The sequence below is a fragment of the Castor canadensis genome, chromosome 12, assembly GCF_047511655.1.
Source record: "Castor canadensis chromosome 12, mCasCan1.hap1v2, whole genome shotgun sequence".
Lineage (NCBI taxonomy): Eukaryota > Metazoa > Chordata > Mammalia > Rodentia > Castoridae > Castor > Castor canadensis.
The window spans coordinates 53,284,166-53,308,133 of NC_133397.1; the positions used below are offsets into that span (position 1 = coordinate 53,284,166).

Sequence of the window (23,968 nt, forward strand, 5' to 3'; positions counted from 1 at the left end):
CCTGTTAGGTAACTGACTGGGAACCTAATCTTCAAAGATAAAAATTTTGTGAAGAGTCCAGCACTGGTGGCTCATGTTCCTAGCTACTCAAGAGGTAGAATCAAAAGAATCTCGGTTTGAGGCCAGTCCACAAAAATAGTTGGAAAGACCCTACCTCGAAAACACTCAAACAAAAAAAGATCTGTTGGGGTGGCAAAAAAGCCTAGGGCATGGCTCAAGTGGTAGAGCACCTGCCTAACAAGAGTGAGGTCCTAGGATTATAAGTCAGCCTCTGGCACCCAGAGCAAAAATTACTTTATGTATGAGCTTAATTGTTTCAGTCAAACAATTTTCTTGATGCCAAAAAAAAAGTGAAGCCTCAAAATGGAACACATGAATTAACCTATTCAAAAGCAATAGCTTCTAAAACTGTTCTTAAAATAAATTATTAAAATAATAATAATAAAAACTGGGCACTGGTGGCTCATGCCTATAATCCTAACTACTTGGCAGGCAGAGATCAGAAGCATTATAATTCAAAGCCAGCCCTAGCCAAATAGTTCTTGAGACTCTATCACAAAAAAACCCATCACAAAAAAGGACTGGCAGAGTTGCTCAAGCGATAAGTGCGTCCACCTAGAAAGTGTGAGGCCCTGGGTTCAAACCCCAGTGCTGCAAAAAAAAAAAATAATAATAATTAATAAAAAAGCAATAGGCCTAAACTTTAAACATAAATGATAAACATTAAAATGTACCATTTTTAGCCTGAAAACACAAATATGGGGGGCAGAGGGTGTCTCAGTGATAGAACACTTTCCTAGCATATGCAATGCCCCCGGTTCAATCCCAGCACAAAAGACCCAACAAAATTTCACCATAGCTGGCATCCAGAGTTCTTGTAAAAGAGCAATTCCAAAATAAAGTTAAAAAGTACATATGTAGACAGGAGACACCAGAGATTTGAAGGCCTGTTAAGAAATGTGCAATTTATAAGGTATAAACATAAGGGTATTTTGTAAATAAGCTTAAAACAAATTTAAAAAATTTTTTTAAACTAGCAATACTTCTACCATGAAGTTTACCCTATGATACCAATACTTTTGTTATATACACTATTCCTTTTAGAACCTAATTTATATTCCCCTTCAATTTATTCTTTTTACTGCCCATTCTCTAAATTAGCTTTCCCACCTGAGATATCAAATACAATAACTGCTAAACCAATATACATTACTAACTTTCCTAATCTTACAGACAAAAGACTGACATCCATGTTATACAGCAATTAAAACTGATGACACAGGTAATACTGGAAGACGTGGGAAGACTGATCACAGTTAACAGTAGATGAAAAATCAGATTACAAAATACATATGCAGCACATTTTTGTAAAATTTAAACTGCATTATTCACAATCTCACACCAAGGAGACAAAAAGTCATTAGTTGTTATTCTAGAGAGAGGTCACATTTCAATTTTTTTTTTTAAACTTTGATTCTCTGTATTTTCTCAAAGACTTTCTTTTTTACAATGAATGAATCATTTATTAAATGAAAAGAAACAATTTGCCCAGGATGACCTCAAACCATGATCCTCTTGAGCTCAGCCTCCCAAGTAGCTAGGATTACAGGAGTGAGCCACTGGAACTTGGCAATACACTATTTCTTATGTTAATGCCCTCCTTTATCATTATATTCCAGCCAATACATTAGAATGGGAAATCTTGACCACCAATTCATTCATCAACTGTGGGTGTGTGTTGCTGGGAATCCAATACAGGGCTTCATATATGTTAAACACTCTGAACACCAGCCCCATTCTATTGATAATCTATGACAGCTATGAACACTTTTCTCCCAGAAAACGTATTAAGTGTTTTGTATTAAGTGTCATAGGTTCATTAGCATACCAGGCAAATTTATGGGCATCAAGTTAAGAATCTCTTTTGTAGATACAGTTAATCTATTAAACATAAACTATTTAATAGTTAATCTATTAAACATTAACAGTTTAATAGCTGTTTATGTCCTACAAGAAGCACAAACCTAATCTAGCTAATGTATTTTCTGAAGTACAAGAAAATAACATGTAGGCTGTGGGGTAGGATGAGGTGAGTAGGTAAAGATTGTTGCTACAAAGCCCTGAGTTACTTTATTTTCCTCCATTCTCCATTCTATCAGCATAAGCAATTAAAGAGTATAACACTCTATTTTTATTACTACCAGCTAGAAACTATTCACACTTGTTCACTCTTTGCATATGAACAGAATCGGAAATGCTTCAAACTCTATTTTCCAGTTTGGCCTTTCAGGCTTTAGTTTACATACCCTTCAATTTTTATTTCATTTTAAGGCAAATTTTAATAATTTTAATTAAAATAAGTGTTTGTTTTTGTCACAGCCAAATGGTAGAGTGTTTGGAGTCTCTGGGTTTGACCCCAGAGCAAAAAAGAAAAAAAGCTGTTTTATCAAGTAAAGTGCTCAAAGTACTCTGTTTCCTCATATCCTAAGAAAGTAGTAGTTGTATTATTATTCAAGTTTCAAAAATGACGAAGTGAGCGCTTACAGAAGTTCACTAATTTGTCATCATTACCAACCACTAAAGTCTTCGGCAGCATGAGATAAAGCAACGGTTCTCATTAGTTTGGAGGTGAACTCTTTGGTATTCTGATAAAAACTATGAACTAGGGCCTATAACTGCACACATAAATCTTTCCTTTATAATTTCATTCCTATCCATAGACTGTAAGTTAAAACTGCTAATATAAGGATTAATAATATGCATCTAGGATAAAGTGGAATAGGAAAATACAATTGACTCCCCAGCTTCACCAATAACTACTAAGATTTTAGAAAAATTATTTTTTATTTCTCTGGATTTCATTTTATTTGGTGGCACAGTGACAGATTCTTAAATTAGAAGTGTAAGTTTTCCCTACTATAATATGTTGATACCTAGCTATCATAATAAATAAATTCAAAATTATGACTCAGAGGGAACATTCCTCAGCAAACTCCTTAGGTTATTAATGTTAAGTCACTAACATTAGTATTATGAAATATCCATTCAACTATTCCTCTCAGAATGAAAGCACTGAGAACACTGCTAAGCTTAATCAAAAGAAATTCATTTAGTTGATATTCAGAAGATGTCAATATTGATGGCATACCAGTTTTAAATAATCAAAACCTATAAACTTTTCTTAAACAAATATATCTACTAATTTTATTGATGGAGCAAAGAAAAAACTTTTAAAAAGGATACTACTACAGAGCAACTGATACTTGAAATTATTCCAGGGCTTGAGGTGTGGCTCAAGTGTGATGCCCTGAATTCAAGCCTCAGTACTATTAAAAAAAAAAAGAAAATAGAAACAAGATAACTATTCTGCTAGACACTTTCTGATCAGTTAGCCTGTTAAGACTATGTGCCTCAAGATACTCACTCACTTGTCACCACTTCCTTATGTAAATTGATCATAGCACACATGCTTTAGTTTAAATATTTTTACCCAAAAAAATTTTAGACTCAATTTAAATTAAATAAGCACACAAGTGAAAATATTATTAGTGTGGAGATAAAGGTTAGATGATTTAACAAATATTGATAAACTGTCATTTAACCCAATACAAGGTCCTATAGAAAATTTGGTGACAAACAATGGTAATCAAAATATAACTCACAAATCTTCAAAATACTTAAAAATGCATACCTCTGTGTCCAGGAATTGATATAAGCAAATATTTTGAGAGTATGTTCCTTTCTAAGTTGCAGTCCATCACCACCTTCTATATCTGATACTGAAATTTAAAAAAAAATTTTAATTATGAATAATGCTAAACCAATATTAAAGCCAATACTTCAAAAATGAAGCTGATTTACAAATGCAAACATTTCAGTTAGTTGTTTTGCTTTCACCAAAAAAAAAAAAAATCTTAAGTTTATTTAATTATTAATTTGAACTTAAGAACAGATTTTTAGCAGATGCAACTAGGGGGAGGGGAAACATTTGCCAATTATTTTAGTTTTATCTCTCAACTCCAAATCCACCCTTCTGTTCTATGCCTTGTGATGGGGGGCTGAGACCCAGAGTGAGCTACTTTTATCATTTCCATCTGGCTTCCTATTAAGATCTTCCTCTGGTGCCTATGGGGCACTAGAACACTAAGTGCAGGTAGAAAGAAAAGGACTTGTTAGTTTGCTGTATCTGAAAGCCTCACCCAACAGCAGACCCAATTCCAGCTACCAGCATTCTCCTGGTATTCTAACAAGCAGACTTGTGGCACCCCTATCTACAGAGGTACCAGTGGCAGCGAAAGCAGCATCCTTTCCTTATGTTCTAGATCTCTTTACAGGGTCTTTCTCAAGTTACTAGTTTCTGACAACCTTTGTCCTGTTTTTCCAATCTGAGGAAAAATCAGCTGCTTGCTGCAGTCTCTGGGTTTCCTCAGGGTTCTCTCTTTGCTCTTAGAAATCCAACATCTGTGTAATTACTTCCCTTTATTAAATTCCCCCTTCTTTCCTGATCGGATTCTGCATACAGGCATTTCAAATACAATGTGTACCACTATGAAAAGATTACGAAGTTAAATTAAGAAACTCTATTTCTAAAAATGCAGTCTGCTGGAGATGGAGCTCAGTGGTGGAGCAATTGCTTAGCATGCACAAGGCCCTGGGTTCAATTACCATATTGCAAAACAAAAACAAAATAAAAAACTGCAGTTGGGTTAATGGTCCAAATAAATCTTAGTTTTTTTAAGGGGGAGGGCAAACTATTTTTAGTAGCATACATTATAGTAGAAGGGTGTTTCACCAAGGTAACTCCATAGATGAATACAGTGTACTTTGAGCAAGGTTACCCCATCTACTATATTTCTTAATGCCCTTCCCCCATTTTTCAAGCAGTCTCTCTCCTTTTTCAAACAGCATTTGGTGGGTTTCATTATGCTGTCTTCATATATACCCAAATAAGACTTCTAGTATAAAATGTTAAGACTGAGACCTCAAACATTTCTTACCTTTTTGAATTGGCATATATTACAGGAATTTCATTGATATTTCCATATATGCATATAATGTACTTTGATATCATCCCTTCTATTACTTTTTCATTCCTCTATCCCCCTTTTTATTTTACAATTTTAGTGGTTTCATTATGCTATTTTCATATATGCACATAATGTACTTTGATCATATTCACCCATCTACTTTCTTTCTCCACCCCACTGGTTAACCCCCTAAAGAGGCCCTCTTTTACATTCATATTGTGTATGTGTATATGTGTGCGTGTACATACAGATCTAGATTACACATGGGAGAGAACATGCAATATTTGTCTTTCTGATTCTGGTGCACTTTGCTCAACATGATGATCTCCAGATTACATTAATTTTCCTGAAAATGACACAAATTTTACTTTTTTTGGCAGTACTGAGTTTGAACTCAGAACCTAGCAAGCACTCTACCACTTGAGCCATGCTCCCTCCCCCAGCCCAATTTCATTCTTCATTATGATCAAATACTCCTCTATTCTGTAATATATACCTTTTCATAAAATCCATTCACTAGAATGGTAGGCACCCAAGCTAATCCTATAGCTTGACTACTGTAAATAGTGCCACAATAAACAAGTATTTCTAATGCATGCTGACTTGCATTCCTTTGAATATATGCACAGGAATGATAGGCCAGGATCATATGGTAGTTCTAGTTTTAGTTTTTGGAGGATCTGCTATACGGAATTCCACCTGGCTGCACTGGTTCATTTTACTGGCATCCTTACCAACACTGTTTTGTTTTTTTGTTTTTTTTTTCCTTGAGGAGAGCCATTCTGAGTGGAGTAAAATGGAATCTCAATGTGGCTAAGAATATCAAACATTTCTTCATGTATTTATCAGCCATTCATACTTCTTTGAGAAATATCTGCTCATGTGCCCATTTATTGAGTTATTTATTCTTTTGGTGTTTAATTTTTTTATGGAGGCTTCTGGGAAAATTTATGCCTTTTTTATTGTTGTGCTGGGTGAGGCTACATTGAGGCATTTAAAAAAGTTTTAGAATATATCAAATATATCATACTTGAATTCATTCCCTCCTTCATTCTCCTTTATCCTCCCTTCCCCCAAATCCTGGAATAGTTTCAACAAGTATCATTTTTCCATTTACATACATGTGTACCATATTTGCACTATATTCTCCCTCCCACAGCCTTTCCCCACCTCCTTATCCCTCCCACTGGTACCAACCCCCCCGCCATGGTGTTTAATTTTTTGAGTTCTATCTGTAGTATCAGATGAATAGCTAGCAAAGATTTTTCTCCCATTTTGTAGAAACCAAGTGACACATTGTGTAGCAAATAATACAATATAAACTACCTCATAATAGGGAGTCAGCAAGACCCTGAAAGGTGATATTTTATGCAAATACTGAAAGGCTAAGAAGTCATGGATTTAGCCCAGTACCAGTGGCTCATGTCTGTAATCCTAGCTACTTAGTAGGATGGTGGTTCCAAGTCAGCCTAGTCAAAAATTTTGAGACCCCCATCTCAATGGGGAGAAGTTGAGCATGGAGGTACACACCTGTCATTTATGCTTCCTGTTCCACCTACTAAAGGAAGCATAAATAGGAGGATTTCGGTCCAGCCCAGACAAAAGGCAAGAACCTATCTCCAAAATAACCAGCAAAAAGGTCTGGGGGGATGGCTCTAGCAGTAGAGCACCTGCTTTACTAGTGCATGCTTGCCTAGCACACATGAGGCCCTAAGTTTGATTCCCAGCACTGCAAAAACTCTAGGTAAAGAAGTTCATGGTTCAAGAGAAACCTCTAGATAATGTAAAGAGAAATTCTAGGATGGTCACTGTTTACAGACCACAAAAACACTATCAGGTCAGAAGGAAGAGGACAGTTACCAAGTAGAATCTGAATTTACAATTTACATTTGATTTAAATGAAAGTAGTTTTATTCTTTTATAGCAAAGAGTTTTAAATGTCTCCAACTCACAAGAATTCTAATAGATACAGGCAAGAACTAAGTACACACAGACTTTGCAAATACTAATTGCAGTAATTAAAAAACCATGCACACCAAGGAATACAATCAAGTATACTACCTGGCTCAACAGTAGACAGTATTTACATCATCCTAATACATAAATACACAATACTGATTCGGAAAAAAAAAACTAGAAGGGTATGGCAAAGGTAAAAGAGCTAATCTTCCACAGGAACAAGTCAATAGAAGCCAACAGATCTTTTATAGGGGGATATCATATATTTATCAAGTCAAAAGCATTATATCAAGACAGACAATGAAGAAGGCGTGGCTCAATTGGTAAAGCGCCTGTTTTGAGAACCTTGAGTAAAATCCCAGTTCCACAAAAAAAAAAAAGGCTCAGATTGTAACTTTTATAGCCAGGTGCCATTGGCTCACCTCTGTAATCCTAGTTATTCAGGAGGCAGAGATCAGGAAGATCATGGTTCAAGGCCAGCCAGCTCATGTAAATAGTTCGAAAGACCCTATCTCGAAAATACCTAACACAAAAAAGTGCTAACAAGAGTGGCTCAAGTGGCAGAGCGCCTGCCTAGCAAGTGTGTGAAGCTCCAAGTTCAAACACCAACACAGAGGGAAAAAAAATAAAAGACACAGGGCTTGGATATAGTGATAGTCGTGCATGTCTATATCACCACTACTTGGGAGGCAGATGGGAGGATCATAGTTCAAAGGAAGGGGAGGGGAGGAAAAAGTGTACTATGATGTTTGCTAGGGTTACATGTATTGAATGCTTTTTAAAAAAATGTTTTTTTGAGACAGGAACTCCTTATGTAGCTCAGGCTGGCCTCGAATTTGCAATCCTCCCAAGTGCTGGAATTACATCATGTCTAGTTTAAATGCTTTGCTTTCAAGTTACCATGTTTTCAACTTATGATAGGTTTATTAACTGACCTTGTCATCAGTACAAGAGTATCTTGGTGTGCAAATTCAAAATGATCAATGAAAAAGACAAGTTGCCCAAGAATAAAGGCAATATTAACTTTTAACACATGCATACACACAAAAAAAGCACTGTTGTTATGGACTCTCATACAAATCACAGTACAAATACATACACTGTAAGGATGCAAACCATCAATAGTGGTTACCTCTATAGAAAAAGGATTGATTTAGAAGACAGGGATGTACTTCAGCTAACTTTTCTTTCTTTTAAAAAGCCAGAGACCAAGGATGTAGCTCAATTTGTTGGCAAATTGAGGCCCTGGGTTTAATCCCTGGCATGACAAAAACAAAGCCTTCAAAAGGCCAATATAAAATGTTAACATTCATTAAATCCAGCAGGTACATGTGTAGTTTACTTTCAGAGTTTTTCTATAGGCTGACCTACTTAGTAATTAATTTTTTCCAATTAGATATGCCTGAGTCAACATTCCCTTTTGAATACTCCCTTCCAAATCCTTGCAGAAATAAAACACTGATCTGTAATAGTAAAAATAAGCGCACCTGGGGAGAAATTTATATCTGACTTAGTAAATTATATACACCAAGCTGAAAAACCAAGGTTATGGTAAGAAACAGAAGCAAGTTAACTTTGTGCATGAAACCTCAGAGAAGCTCAGGAAATGGAAACACTGTATTTCTGAAAGTAAGTATAGATGGGTCTAAAAAATATTAAAGTCTTACTGAGAAGCAGTTAGACACCCTTTCTTTTTTTTTCTTTTTTGCAGACTGGTGTTTAAACTCAGGGTTTATACCTTGAGTCATTCCACCAGCCCTTTTTTGTGACCAGTTTTATCAAGGTAGGGTCTCGAGAACTATTTGCCCAGGCTGGCCTCAAACTACGATCCTCTTGATCTCTGCCTCCTGAATAGCTAGAATTACAGGTGTGAGCTACCAGAATCTGGCTAGAATCCTTTCCAATTCCCTGTACACACTCACAGACACACAAAGAGACTTTCTTCTCCGGAGATGTTCAACCACAAAGATGTGGTCTTTAGAAAATCATGCAGTTGAAAGCCAGGCACAACATACTGAAAACAATGTAAATGGCTTTGTACAGGCATTTCCTACCATAATATATAAGCATACTGGACAAGGCTCATGTTATATAAAAACTTACACTGAAGAATAAAGAATCTAAGAGTATTCAAACCCCAGTCCTGGGGGAAAAAAAAAAACAGGGGCTAAGAGTAAAACGAGGTTAGAAACAGAATAATCAAAACCTATGAAAATACTCAGAGCACTGACAAAACTTAACCTAATTGAAAAAAAAAAAAGAGCTAGAGGTGTGGCTCATGTGGTAGAGTGCTTGCCTTTAACAAGCATGAAGTCCTGGGTTCAAACCACAATACCACTAAAAAAAAAATAGTAATAGTAATAGTAACAGTTAAATCTCTACTGGCCCTTCCACCATACCAGTATCAATCAACACACTTCAGCTTTAAACCACAAGGTCCATGCTTCCTCTTTTCATATGAAGACGTTTGAGAACAAAGGGGTTTTTTTCTCCCATAACAGAACTGGGGTTTGAACTCATGGTTTCCTGCGTGCAAAGCAGGGACGTATTTCCAATACATTTTGCTCTGGTTATTATGGAGATAGGATCTAGAAAACTATTTGCTGAAGTGGCCTCAAACAGCAATCCTCCTAATCTCAGCCTCCCAACTAGCTAGCATGACAGGCATGAACTTCCAGTGCCTAGAAGAACATACTTTGTTTTGGGTTTTTTTTTTTTTTTTGGGGGGGGGGAAGGTGTTGTTGGTGATACCTGGTTTTGAACTCAGGGCCTCATGCTTGCTAGGAGGTGCTCTTACCTCTTTTGCCACTCCATCAGCCCTTTTTGTGCTGGGTTTTCTTGAGATAGGGTCTTGCAACCATTGGCCCGGGCTGGCTTCAAAACTCGATACTCCTGATTTCTGCCTTCTGAGTAGCTAGGACTACAGGCATGAGCCACAGCACCCCATGAGAGCACAGTTTTAATTAAAAGATTGTGTGCACATGTGAGCCCTGAGTTCAAACACCATCCCAGCTCAAAAAAATTTTCTTTCAAAAAGATTTGCCAAAATGTTTAAAACTGAATATACCAGTCTCATTAATTCATTATTCATGCCCTTCACCTTTTCCAAATAGCTTTACATAGAGGAAAACATAGGTTCTAAGTCACTAAACCAATCACTATATGCTGAACTCCTAAGCTCCAATGATCCTCCCACATCATTCTCCCAACAAGTTGGGCATGGCCAACACACCCAGCTTACTATTTCATTATTTACTATTAAGATCTTCTCTTTAATCCCAAGAGAGTTTATTTGCGACACTGTAAAACAATAATGGGTGGAGGAGATTCTATATAAACCAACAAGATGTTCCATTATAACAATGTCTTTATCAATTACATTTGAAATTAATTTATGCTTAAAAAAAAACACACACCCTGTATTTGATCAGACTATATCACACCTTATACTTGATCAGAGGTAAACTCAATATTGAGATGTATTAGTATACTCTTCCTATTCTCAGCTCCAAAAATGCTGGCAGGACAAGGAGGAAGTTAAAGATTCCTTTCTAATACCACTGACAAGCCCAAGATGGGTTAAAAATATTCTCTCAGCTAAAAATAGACAGAAAAGGCACAAAGCAAAAGTATATGCCAAACAAAGTCACAAGATAACAATACATATTCCCAAGACCAGACTTTTGGGACCTAGATCACATTTAAGCTCAGGAAGCTAAGATAATAAGATCCTCACAACAAAACCTCAAAACCTGGACAGAAAAAGATATAGTAAGGGGATGAAATAAAGCAACCACTAAAAACACGCTTTTGGATTATCAGCAAGAAGGAGGGACCATGATAGGAGGCTGAGATCAGGAGGATCAAGGCCAGTCTTGGCACATCTGGAGACCCCTACTGCCAAAACAACTAGAGCAAAATGGACAGGAAGTATGGCTCATGCAGTACAGTGACTGCTTTGCAAACTCAAAGTCCTGAATTCAAACCTCAGTCCCACCAAAATAAATAAATAATTTGAAAAATTAGAAAGAAATAAAGCAGTACACTGTTTATCATTTCCATTTCAGCCTTCTATTAAAATAGTTTGGACACTTAGCTACTTGTGGAATAATCTAAGTACAAAATGCTTCCAGATTTCTTCCAATCTCTTTATCTTTCTATCTTATTTATATCTGAGGGCTTTTTTTTTACTGCTCATTATTATCTGTTCATTCTAACTTTTTTTTTTTTTTAAATCTTTAAAGCAAGAGCATGGGAAGGGTTAAGGAAAGTTTCCTAAAAGAAGTTGAAAGATAGGCGTTAAAAGAAAGAGAACACAAGTACAAAGCCCTGAGTTCAAAAGCATAGCCAAAAAAAAAAAAGTTTTTTGGGCTGAGTAGGGGCTCAGCTAGCTCACCTAGTATGCACAAGGCCCTGGGTTCAATCCTTAGTACCGCAAAAAATAAAAAATAAAAAGAGTAAAGAGGGAAGAAGAGGGTAGGAGTAAAGGAACAGAAAGGCAGGGTAAAGACAGAGAAGCCTCAATGGGATGGAATCCTACCCAGAGGATTATCATGTGCAAAGGTTCAAAGAATTCAGAAAGAGAGACATAACGTACCAGGTAACTGTTGAATAAGCAATTGGAAAAGAACGTTAAAACTATTAAAAGAAGCTGAGGTTAGTATGTGTGAGCTCCTATCTTCAATTCACAGCAACACACACACACACACACACACGCACGCACGCACGCACGCACGCACGCGTTTCTGCAGTGGGAGGAGCAGGGAAGGGAGCTGTGACCTGGCCAAAGGCTCTCAACAGCCATAGCTGTGGGGTTAAAAAAAAAAAACAGGACTGGAGGAATGGCTCAAATGGTAGAGAGCCTGTCTAGCAAGTATGAGGCCATGAGTTCAAAGCCCGTAATGCTAAAATAAATACAAACATATACACATAAACTAAATTAATGAATACCAATTCCATTACATAAATGTTTTCCATAAAAATCAACTGAGACAAGTGGAAGTATTTTATGTTTTTACAAATCAAGGATCTGGCTTTTCAAAAGATGAAGTCTTCTAACTTCCACATTCAGTCTGTTGCCATATATTGCATGACTGAAAATATGAAGAAACTTCATCTCAAAAAATCTGAAGTTCAGGCTGGCAGGGTGGCCCAAGCCCTAGAGCACCTGCCTAGCAAGTTCAAACCCAGTACTGTCCAAAAATAAAATCTGAAAATCTGAAGTTGGAGCTGGGCACTGATGGATCACACATGTAATCCTAGCTACTCAGGATGCAGAGATCAGGAGGATCACGTTTCAAAGCCAATCCCCAGCAAATAGTTCACTACTACCTCAAAAAAGAAAAAAAAGCAAATCACAAAAAAGGGCTGGCAGAGTGTCTCAAGTGGTAAGAGCGCCTGCCTAGCAGGCATGAGGTCCTGAGATTCAAAGACCAGTGCTGCCAAAAAAAAAAAGTCTGAAGTTGGAAATAGGAGTATTTTAATAACCTTGACAGGTAATTCTAGATACCTTCCTTTGATAGTACACCGAAACTCAGTGAGTGCTAATTTCTTAAAGGCCAGTTGCAGTGTGAAAACTGAAATCATATTGGTATTCCATTACATTAAATCCATCGATCTACCTTACCTTTTAAACAGAACTTTTGCCTCCAATTTTTATCTTAACAGTACTGGGGTTCGAACTCAGGGCCTTGCACTTGCTGTAATAGCGCTCTACCACTTGAGCCATGCACCCAGTCTATCTCCATGCTTTCATAACATGCATGGGTGATTTGGAACATATTGGTTCATTACATTACACACATCTTTCCAGTGTTGACACATCTCATTACACAATATAGAAAAATAATACTATCAGTAACCCTACCAACATCATCAGAAAAATCTAAGCACTAGGCAACTGCTAAATTCACAGTGCCAGGTATAAGTTTCCAAAATTCTCATTTTTGCTTAAAAGCTTAATTTTATCATTGGTAACTTGTCAGTATATAGGACATGTTTCCTTTTTCATTTAACAATATGTCTACCTCCCCGACAAGAGAAAAAAAAAGCTTGTGTGTGTCTCAAATATCCAAATCTGGATAACCACCCTTTCAAACAGAAACGATGTTCCACATAAAAAAACTTCTAGTTATGTTCACAACTCAAGTTATATGGGCATTTCTCCAGGCAATGGATGTACAACAATATCCGGGAAAATGCTTTATATGTATGTCTAATTTCATCACACAGAGTATTAAAAAGACATGTACACAAATTAATAAAATTAGTAGTTTTCACTGACTCTTCAAGGCCACCATGACTTTTTTTTTAATTTGGCAGGGAAGAATACAATAACTCCTTATTGCCACTGGTTTCATGCAAGGTGGCCAGCAATGTTATCCATCATGACTTTGTATTATGAGTCAATTCAACACAATGAAAGAGGCAAATAATGTACCTTGCAGACTACTTGACAAAGCTCTCTTTAACTCCAAAAGCCCATGGATCATATACTTTGAGAACCACAGAAAGAGTAAAATGACACACTAGGCAGGAGGATCACAAGTGAGGCCAGCCTGGGTCACAAACCAATACCCTACAGAAAGAAAGGGAGAGAGAGAAGGAGGGAGGGAGGAGTAGGTAGATAGTTATGGCTTTGAAAAAAACTATCATTTACTTTAAAGATTAAAATAAGGGAATAGCTCAAATGCCTGCCTAGCAAGCTTGAGGATCTAAGTTCAAACCGTAGTACTACAAAAATAAAATACTTTAAAAAAGAAAATAAATAAATAAAAGGGGTATATAAAAAGGTATTTCAATCAGAAAGAAAGTAAATCTGTTTCTATTCAGAGGACAAGAAAAACATAGAAAAACCCAAAGGATTTCACTAAAAAAGCATAGTGCTAATAATATGTGCGTTCAACAAGGCTGATGTATACAGTCTTGTTGAATACACAGAATATACAAAATCAATTGTGTTTCTACACACTAGGCATGAATAATCCAGAAGTGGAATTTAAAGACAATTATAATTCCTAAGAATTTTGCTACTCAATAATAAACAGTATAAAATTTATACTCTGTAAACTACCAAATATTGGTCAAAGAATTAAAAACAACCTAAATAGAAAGACAGCTTCTGTTCATGGATCTTAACACTAGATAAATAGTAAGATGATAATACACCTCAATTTGATATACAAATTTACTACAATCCCTACCAGAATCCCAACTGGCATCTTAGTACAAGTTGACAAGCTAATTCTAAAACTCATATGGAGACCCAACAATCCAGAGTAGCCAGAACAATCCTGGAAAAAAACAAAGAGGACTTACATTTTCCAATTTTTATTCTTACTACAAAGCTACAGCAATCAAGACAATGTACTATTGTCATTAAGAACAGACATATAGATAAAGGGAACAGAATTCAGACTCCAGTAATAAACCCACCTATCTATAGTCATATAGATATATATCTTTTCGCTTTTCAAAAGGGTACCAAAACCATTCAACGAAGAACAGTCTTTGTTACAAATGGTGCTGAGAACACTGAATAGCCTAATCCAAAAGATCACTGCTGGGTGCTGGTGGCTCACACCTGTAATCCACTCCTGTAAAAAAGGACTGGCAGTGTGGTTCAAGTAATAGACTGCCTGCTTTGCAAGCATAAAACCCTGAGCTCAAACCCCAGTCGCACCAAAAAAAAAAAAAAAAAAAAAAAAAAAACTTAGAAGAAAACATAGGGGGACGTCTGCATGACTGTGGATTTTACAATAGCTTCTCATATGACACCAAAAGCTCAAATGACAAAACATATAAATAAACTGAACATCAAATTAGAAGCCTGAGCTGGAGATGTAGCTTGGTGGTAAAGTATTTGCCTAGCATGTGCCAGAGGCCCTGGGTTCAATCACCAACACTGCAAAAAAATAAAAACTTTGGTGCTTCAAAGGACACTATCAAGCCTTGAGCCAGTGGCTTACCCATGTAACCTTAGCTACTCAGGAAGCAGAGATCAGGAGAAATTGTGGTTTAAAGCCAGCCTTGGGCAAATAGTTCCTGAGACCCTATCTCGAAAATACCAAACAGAAAGAAGGGCTGGTTGAGTGGCTCAAGCGGTAGAGCGCCTGCTTAGCAAGTGCGAGGCCGAGTTCAAACCTCACACCACCAAAAAAAAAAAAAAAAAGACAAGATGATCTCATTTCAGGCAAGCCTAAGCTATACACACTGTAAAATGCTACCTCAAAAAACAAAAACAAAAAACACGGTTACAGTCAGGTATACTGACACACTCCTGTAATCTCAGCACTCAGGGGGCTGAAATGAGAGGATCTAGAGTTCCAGCCAGACTGGGCTACATAATGAAACTCTGTAACATATAACCCACTAAAACAGATACAAGAATAAAGTTAGGTGCCAAGCATGGTAGCATAAGCCTGTACTCCCAACACTAGGGAATCTGAGGCAGGAGGATACATGGGCTAAAATAGTACGATCCTATCTCAATTAAAAAAAAAAGGATGTACAGAAATTGGAACCCTCATACACTGCTAACAGATATATAAAATGGTTTAGCACTTTGGAAAACAGTCTGACAGTTAACTAAGTTACCAGTTGACCTACTAAGTATAGTCCTAGACAAATGCTCTAAAGAATTGAAAACTTGCCAGACACTGGTGGCTCACACCTGTAATTCTAGCTACTTGGGAGGCTGAGATGGGAAGCATGGCAGTTTGAGGTCAGTCCAGGCAAATAGTTCATGAGACTCCATCTCCAAAATAATCAGAGCAAAATGGACTGGAGGTGTGGCTTACAAGGTTTTGCAAGCACAAAGCCCTGAATTCAAACCCCAGTCTCACAAAAAAAAATAATAATAATAATTAATTGAATGCCTTATCTCCAGATGAGAAAGCTTTTCAAAGTAACAAGACTATTCACTACTGAAATTCAAGAACCAAATATGTCAATACAAATAATGCAATACTCCTTTCAGGAAATAAACAGTGGAAGTTAGGAACTACATCCTTTTTTCCCTAATATAGATTGTGAAAATTAGAGTATTTAATCCTTTAAAAAAAAAAAAGACATTCTAATGTATTATATACTGCTGGGATATAATACAACACTTCTTGAGGACAATTGGCAATCAGAAGCCTTAAAGAAGTTGAATTTTTTTTTTTTTTGGCAGTACTAGTGCTTGAATTCAGGGCCTTCACCTTGAGCCACTCCACCAGACCTATTTTTGTGAAAGATTTTTCAAGATAAGAGTCTTGCAAACTATTTGCTCGGGGTAGCTTTGAATTGAGATCCTCCTGAGTAGCTAGGATTTACAGACGTGAGCCACCAGCGCCCGGCTAAGAAGTTTATACCTCTTGAACCAGAACATGACCCAGATTTTCCATACTCAAGAATACTTTCTTAACTTTTTCTTACAGAAAAAGTACCACTGAAATAGGTATTATACTCAAAAGATTAAAAATAGACTGCCATTAAATTCTGTTCTCAGGTATGAAGAAAATGCTCATGAAAAAAATAAATAGGAAATAAGTATGAACTCAAATTTTCACATATATATTCACAAAAAAGAGGTGAACTGCAATACCAAATGTGTATATTGGCACATCAGCATGAAATGTATATTACGTTTGGCATATTACATATACAAAAATTTTAACATGGAATTACTAATATTTGTTTTGTTCATCCATATAAATATTTATAAACATTTCTGCAATGATTAAATTAAGAAGCAGAAACCATTTTTAAATAAAACAGAAATGGAGGGGCTGGCAGCAGGGCTCCAGTGGTAGAGTGCCTGCCTAGCAACCATGAGGCCTTGAGTTCATAAAGGAAACACTGATCCATTGAAGTTATAAAGAAAACTTCCGTATTTGCTTTAATAAACAAAACAGGAGACCACTGGTGACCTGTGACCAAAGTTTGGTGTTTGCTTTTTGTTGGGTTTTTTTTTGGGGGGAGGGTACTAGGAATCAAACTCAGGGCCCTGTGAATGCTAGGCAAACACTCAAATACTGAACTACATCCCCAGCCCTTATAATACAGTAGGAAGCAGAAGCAAATTTCAGAAGTTTAAGAACTTAAGATGCTAGAGGAAAAAAAAGAAGAGCAAGGTCATATAGAAAACGGAAGGAGCCTGGTGTGGTGGTGCACACCTATAATCCAGATCTCAAAAGAAAAAAAAAATACAAACCAGAGAGCATTCTTTGTAAAGCTTCAAGAAAGACAAACTATTTTTTCATTTTTACTGAAGTAAACATTTCTCCCATTCCAATTTTTCTTTAAAGTAGCTAAAGATAAACTTAAATCCCATCAATCCCATGAAGCCTTCTTCAATCTTTCAAAAACTAAATTTCTCCCAATGGGATAGGCTATTTATTATTTCTTTTCAGGGGTTTTACCACTTTTCTTTTCATACTGTTGTTTTTGTATACTTCTTATGCTGGCACAGTGTTGTGTTGATGGGCATTATCTTACTTATTCCTCACAAAATCCCTCCAAAATGTGCATGGTATTATCTCCATTTCTTACTAAGGGATAAGGCACTGAAAAGTTAGGGGCCTTAACCAAAGTGTAAGCTCTTATAAGTTACAGAAGCAGAATGTAAACTCAGATAAGATTCTAAAAATCACTCAACTACCATCCTACTTCCTCATCTGTACTGGACTCTTAACCTTCCTTAAGGGAAGATAAACACCTAAATATATTTTCTACAGCTATCACAGTGTCCAACAGAATGCTTTACACATATTCATTCAATATAGTTATTATATACTTAAAAAATAAACATTATAAATATAAAGAGTTAATCAAGTGGTAAGACACCCACCCGCCTAGCAAGCATGAGGCCCTGAGTTCAAACCCCAGTGCCACAAAAAAAAAAAAAAAAGAGACTTAAAGTGAGAGACAATCAGTTCAGTAAATTATTAAGAAATGGTTTTCAGTACAGCACAATGTACTAGGAATTTGTGTGCTTCCTGTACAAAAGCAACTTAACCTTTCATGGTAACTATACACCAAATTTCTCTCAGGGAATCACCCATGCCAGAATGGGTTCTCACTAACTGTCCACCCTTATTGAACTCTATGCTAGGAATAGAGCCAATGATATATGGGCCAAAGATATATGAAGTACTATTTTCTAGGGAGGCTGTAGGGAAGGCAGCTTTATTGTTCTTGTATAGCAGGTTCCAGAAAAGATTCTTTTTTTCCCCTGCATTATATCAGTATATGATATTCAAACAGTGTGATACAAAGTACAGTATCAATTTCTGCTACAATGGGAATGTAGCATACTGAAGTCAAAACTAAGAAAGTACAGCATAACAACCATAGAGAAATGAAGTCCTTAAAAAGGGGAGGTAGGAAGGTGAAGTCCTGATAATGTTATTAATAATTATGAATACATGAATTAGAAGTAAACTACAGAGCCGAGCACCGGTGACTCACGCCTGTAATCCTAGCTACTTAGGAGGCAAAGATCAGGAGGATCGCAGTTCAAAGACAGCCAACGCAAACAGCTTGCAAGACCCTATCTCAAAAAAACCCATCACAAAAAAAAGACTGGTGGAGTGTGGCCCTGAGTTCAAGCCCTAGCACTGAAAAAAAAAAAAAAAAAAAGGAAACTACACACTTAAGGACAGCAACACACTTGGGAATGCTTATAACTTTTAAAAAGAAAAAAAATAAATAAAAAGGTGCTCACACCTATAATCCTAGGGAGACAGAGATCAGGATCTTGGTTCAAGGCCACCCCAGGTAAATAGTTTGCAAGATCCTATCTAGAAAATACCCAACACAAAGAAGGGCTGGCTCAAGTGGCAGAACACCTGCCTAGTGAGTTCAAGGCCCCGAGTTCAAACCCCCAACACCATAAAAAAAATATATTGGTCCTAGTATGTGGAGGCACTGTGAACTTTGTAACAGCAGTTGCAAACACAGAACTGATAATCTCAGAACTGATAATCTCATGGAATAAAAAGACATGAAAAAGCCAATCACGCACTGGGGATGGTGGCTCACAACTGTAATCCCAGCATTTAAGAGGCCAAGGCAGGCAAAGAGTGTTTTAGAAGAGTTTCAAAAAAGAAAAGAAAGAAACTGTGTATTTACAATTGTATATTTACACAGGAATAAATATACAATTCTGAACTATTAAGGAAAAGAACACAACTTTAAGTTGGACATTCAGGAAAGGCCTCTTTGGGGGGGAAAAAATTAAGTCACGACTTAAAAGGCCTAAGAAGGTATACAGACAGGCATAAAGGGTCAGTAGCAGCAAGTATCATCAATGACAGAATGCAAAGCAAGCAAAGGGATGAGGGCTCATGCAGAGCCTCACAAGTCAGGGTGAACCATTTCACTCTCCTCAGTCCCAGTAATCACTCCAACCAGGCAGGCCCAGTTCAATCTTCTATTTTCCCAGTAATCACTCCAACCAGGCAGGCCCAGTTCAATCTTCTATTTTCCCAGTAATCACTCCAACCAGGCAGGCCCAGTTCAATCTTCTATTTTCCCAGTAATCACTCCAACCAGGCAGGCCCAGCTCAATCTTCTATTTTCATTGAAATCTAGGCCTTATTCATTGTAGCCAGAATCAATCTCTGCTTAGCTCCTGAACACTTTATGAGTTTCCCAACTTCCATAGTCAGGCAAGTCTTTTTTAAAAAAAAGCTGATTAATGAAATAATTTTTCATGCTGAATAGAAAGAAACAATTAAATTCTAGTCCTAGCCCTGCTACTATTACCTTGGCCAAATCATTCTGTATCTTATTACTCCTATGAGATTCAATGAAAATGTGAAATTACAGTGTTCAAATATCTACAGAATTACATGGATGGTCCCTGAGATAATTTTTTACTGTCATGATGCCAAAGTAATATACATTCGGGAGAAACCAAACTTCCAATTTTGAACTTTGATCTTTCTCAGACTAACACAATGCTGTAAAACACTCTCTTGCAATGACCATGAGGGTCAACAACCAATACAGGTTGTGTTAACTTTGAGTATACATATAATATTGGTAGTAGTTTACAAACGTCTTTACAATGCAACTATTTTTTTCTCTCCCCAAAAGTAATCTTATAATTATAAACCAGATAATCAATTTTATTTTGCTTTTAAATATGTAACAATGAACAAGTATCCAAGTCTACCCTTCAATCCCTTGAAATAAGGACAATTTCATTCTAACATACAGTTTATCAACTGTGATTTTTTTTTTAAATGAAAACATTTATTATTTTTATATTTACTCATATGTATAAACATTGTTTGGGCCACCTCCCCTCTCCCTGCACCCTCCCCCCCAACTACGATCATTTCTAAAAGTCTTGAAGAGAAAAAAATAAGGACAATAACCTGTGGTTGCTACCAATCACATCCCTGTAGGTTAATAAAAAATATTTTCTTCATCCTAGGGCTGGGGTGTGGCTCAATCTGCCTGGCAAGCATAAGGCCATGAGTTCAAAATCCAGTACCACCAAAAAAAAAAAAAAGTGAAAAAAATTTTCATCTTTTTTTTGGAGGGGGAAGCAGATACTCTACTACTTAAAAACCATACCTCCAGTCCATTTTGTCTATTTTGGAGATGGGGGTCTCTCTCAAAATATTTGTTCATGTTGGCCTCGAATCATGATCCTTCCAATCTCAGCTTCCCAAGTAGCTAAGTTTATAAGCATGAGCCACCAGCACCCAAATTTCTTCATCTTTTTCACAATAGCACGAGAATGGTCAAGTGCCTAGATATGATCAAAGTCTCATTTATAATAGAGATTCCTTATTTTATCACATTAGGCTCCAGATTAAAACAATGAGATTGGCTTAACTTAAGTCACTCATTAATACTGTAATGATCCTTTACTAACCATTCCTGACTAAGTAATTATTTATAGTGGCAATTTTCTCTTATACTTCCTAAAATGAAGGGGGAAAATAAACTTAGACAATGCTTGCCAATTTGTGCTGTTCTGGAAACCTATCAATTAAAGCCTCACTATCACATAACCATAAACTCTACATCCTTAATGGTTGCAATCGGCCCAGAATTGAATTTGAACACCACTAACAATCTCTCATTTCAGGCCAGTATTCCTTATCTGAAATATCTGGGATCAAAACTGTTTCAGATTTCGGAGTCTGATTTCAGATTTTTTAGCACTGACATAGACTTTACTGGTTGTGCATCCCTTATCCAAAAACTCTAAACAATCCAAAATTTGAAGGTTTCCAGACATCATGTTGGCTCAAAACTTGCTTTTGAAAGATTAGGGATTCTCAACCCATATTTCTTCACCAAACTGGAGATCAGAGTAACACTTAGTATATGATTTATCCTGCCATTTTAGAGACTCCCCTTAAAAGAGAAGATGGAAACAAAACACTACTGAACAAAAACAACACTCTGTTGACCACATTCTATTATATCAGCTTAACAAGTAGTGTGTGTGCGTATGGTGGGGGGGGTTCACTGTCCCTTTATCTTATTTTGAAACATAATTTCAAAAGCCCTATTATCAGTCCTAAAAAGGACTGACCCCCCCAAAAGACTATTTTAAGTTATGACAAAAAAAAGAACAGGAAAATTACACTGAGACCAAGAAAAACTGTAATTTATAATGTATAAAACTATAACGTATAAGTACATGTTAACATGGAAAAATGGCTATGTCTGTTCTTTTTTCTTTTCTGGGTGTTTGCTTTTTGAGACAGGTTTTCACTACATAACCCAGGTTAGCCTCTCCCCAAAAGTAGACCAAGCTGGCCTTGAGTTCATGATCTTCCTGCCTCAGTCTCTCCCAGTTCAAATTCTAGTCCTACCAAAAAAAAAAAAAAAAGTATGTCCACTCAGGAGGCAAAGATCAGGAGGATCGTGGCTCAAAGCCAGCCAGGGGAAATACTTTGAGAAATCCTATCTTGGGGGAAAAAAAAAACAAACCACAAAACAGGGCTGGCAGACTGGCTCATGTGGTAGAGCACCTGCATAGCAAGCATAAGGAACCAGAAGTATAGCTCAGTGGTACAGTGGGGGCTCTGACTTTAACTCCAGCACTGCAAAAATAAAAATAGTACAGAATAACATGTAAAGTTATTAGTTTATTTACATTTAAAAAAGCACATATGAGAAAAAACAGACGAATGGCTCAAGAGATGTTTGCCAAAACGTGATTTTCTTTCTTTTTTTGGGGAGTACGACTGGGGTTTCAACTCAGGGCCTTGGGCTTGCAAAGCAGTGCTCTACCACTTTAGCCAAATCTCCAGTCCATGATTTTCTTCAGTAAGTAGAGTTTCAGATTCTCCTAATTCTTATCTTTATTACTTTCTACACTATTCATTTTTTTCTAAAAAACAAACAAACAAACAAAAAAAACAGAAAAGTAGGTATCATTTCTAGGATAAGAAACAAAAACGCTATTTGCTTTTGAAAAAAGACTAAATGTCTTCATCGCCTTGATAGGAAAATCAATGATCTTACCACTAAACGTTACTGATGACACCTGCCCAACATATTCCAAGAACCTAACCAAGATTGTAATGAAGCACTTGCAGCTAAAAATTACGGCAAATCTCCAACAAAACAGCTCATTAACCTGTAATATTGGAGCAAGGCACAGGTGGCTCACGCCTCTAATCCTAGCTACTCAGGAGGCAGAGATTAGGAGGATCCCAGTTCGAGGTTAACTCAGGCAAATAGTTTAAAAGACCCTATCTCAAAAATACCTAATATATGCCGGCGCCAGTGGCTTCAGTGGCTCAGACCTGTGATTCTAGCTGATCAGGAGGATCGTGATTCAAAGACAGCCAGAGCAAATAACCTAGAGACACTATCTTGAAAAACATACAACAGGGCTGGTGGAGTGGCTCAAGGGGTAGAGCACCTGCCTAGCAAATGTGAGGCCCTGAGTTTAAACCCCAATACACCTCTCCACCCACCCAAAAAAATCCAGTAAGAAAAATCCGATTGATCAATAGTAGCCCCATCAATCCATCAAGCCAGGAGTCTATTCTAATCCAATCAACAAAAGTTATAAGTAGAGTCTTTGACAGGGGAGGGGCAGAAATATAAGGAAGACAGATTCTCTAGAAGCTATGGTCAGGAAAGAGGGGAAATAATGTTTTCCACCACAGTAAGGAAAGAAACAGAGAAGGCCAGGTTTATACTACATCAATTCTCAATTAACTGAGTTATGTACACTGAACAGTACTTTTCATTTCTATGGAATTTGACAAAAAGATACAAATTAACTGGAGTTAATCACATGAAAAGGCAAAAAGTCCAAGTAATCTTCTGGTCTATAAAATCCTAAATAAAAATGACTTCATCAAATCATATCCTGTAGACTGAAATTTCACCATCTATATGTAAAGAACTAATTTAGAACATAGTTGACCAGGGTAGACTTTTTTTTTTTAAACAATATACACACAGACTTATAAGATGATTTAAAAACAATATATATAGCTGGGCACCAGTGGCTGTCTGTAATCCTAGCTACTCAGGAGGCAGAGATCAGGAGGATCGAAATTTGAAGCCAGCCCAAGCAAATAGTTCACCAGACCCTATCTTGAAAAAAAAAACCCATCACAATAAGGACAGTGGAATGGCTCAAGGTACAGGCCCTGAGTTCAAACCCTGGCACTGCAAAAATATATATATACATGATATAAATTATATAAATATGATACATCTGCAGCTTTAGCATACTTCATCCTGAAACTTCAATTTCTATATCACTACTAAACACAAGCCCAAGACCTCAGGGTATGGCTCAAGTATTAGAGCACCTGCCTAGCAAGCTCTAAGCCTGAATTCAAACCCCAGTACTGCCAAAAAAAAAAAATCAATCAAATATTAGATTAAATGTACACCCAAGCCAGGCACCAGTAGCTCATGCCTATAATCCTAGCTACTACATAGGAGGCAAAGATCAGGATGATTGTACTTCGGGAAGCCAAATCCCTGAAAGTAGTTTGAGA

The 23,968-nt window shown here is 36.9% G+C and overlaps 1 protein-coding gene across 6 annotated transcripts in view; it reads right to left on the reverse strand.

Moving 5' to 3' along the window:
- The window catches only part of Usp34 (ubiquitin specific peptidase 34), a 194,577-nt gene that overhangs the window by 163,113 nt on the left and 7,496 nt on the right, over nt 1-23,968 (reverse strand). For all 6 annotated transcript variants that reach the window (XM_074049804.1, XM_074049807.1, XM_074049805.1 and 3 more), the window contains one exon: nt 3,692-3,779. In XM_074049804.1, the coding sequence (XP_073905905.1) occupies nt 3,692-3,779 (88 nt within the window). Of the gene's footprint in view, nt 1-3,691; nt 3,780-23,968 lie in introns of those variants that run through there.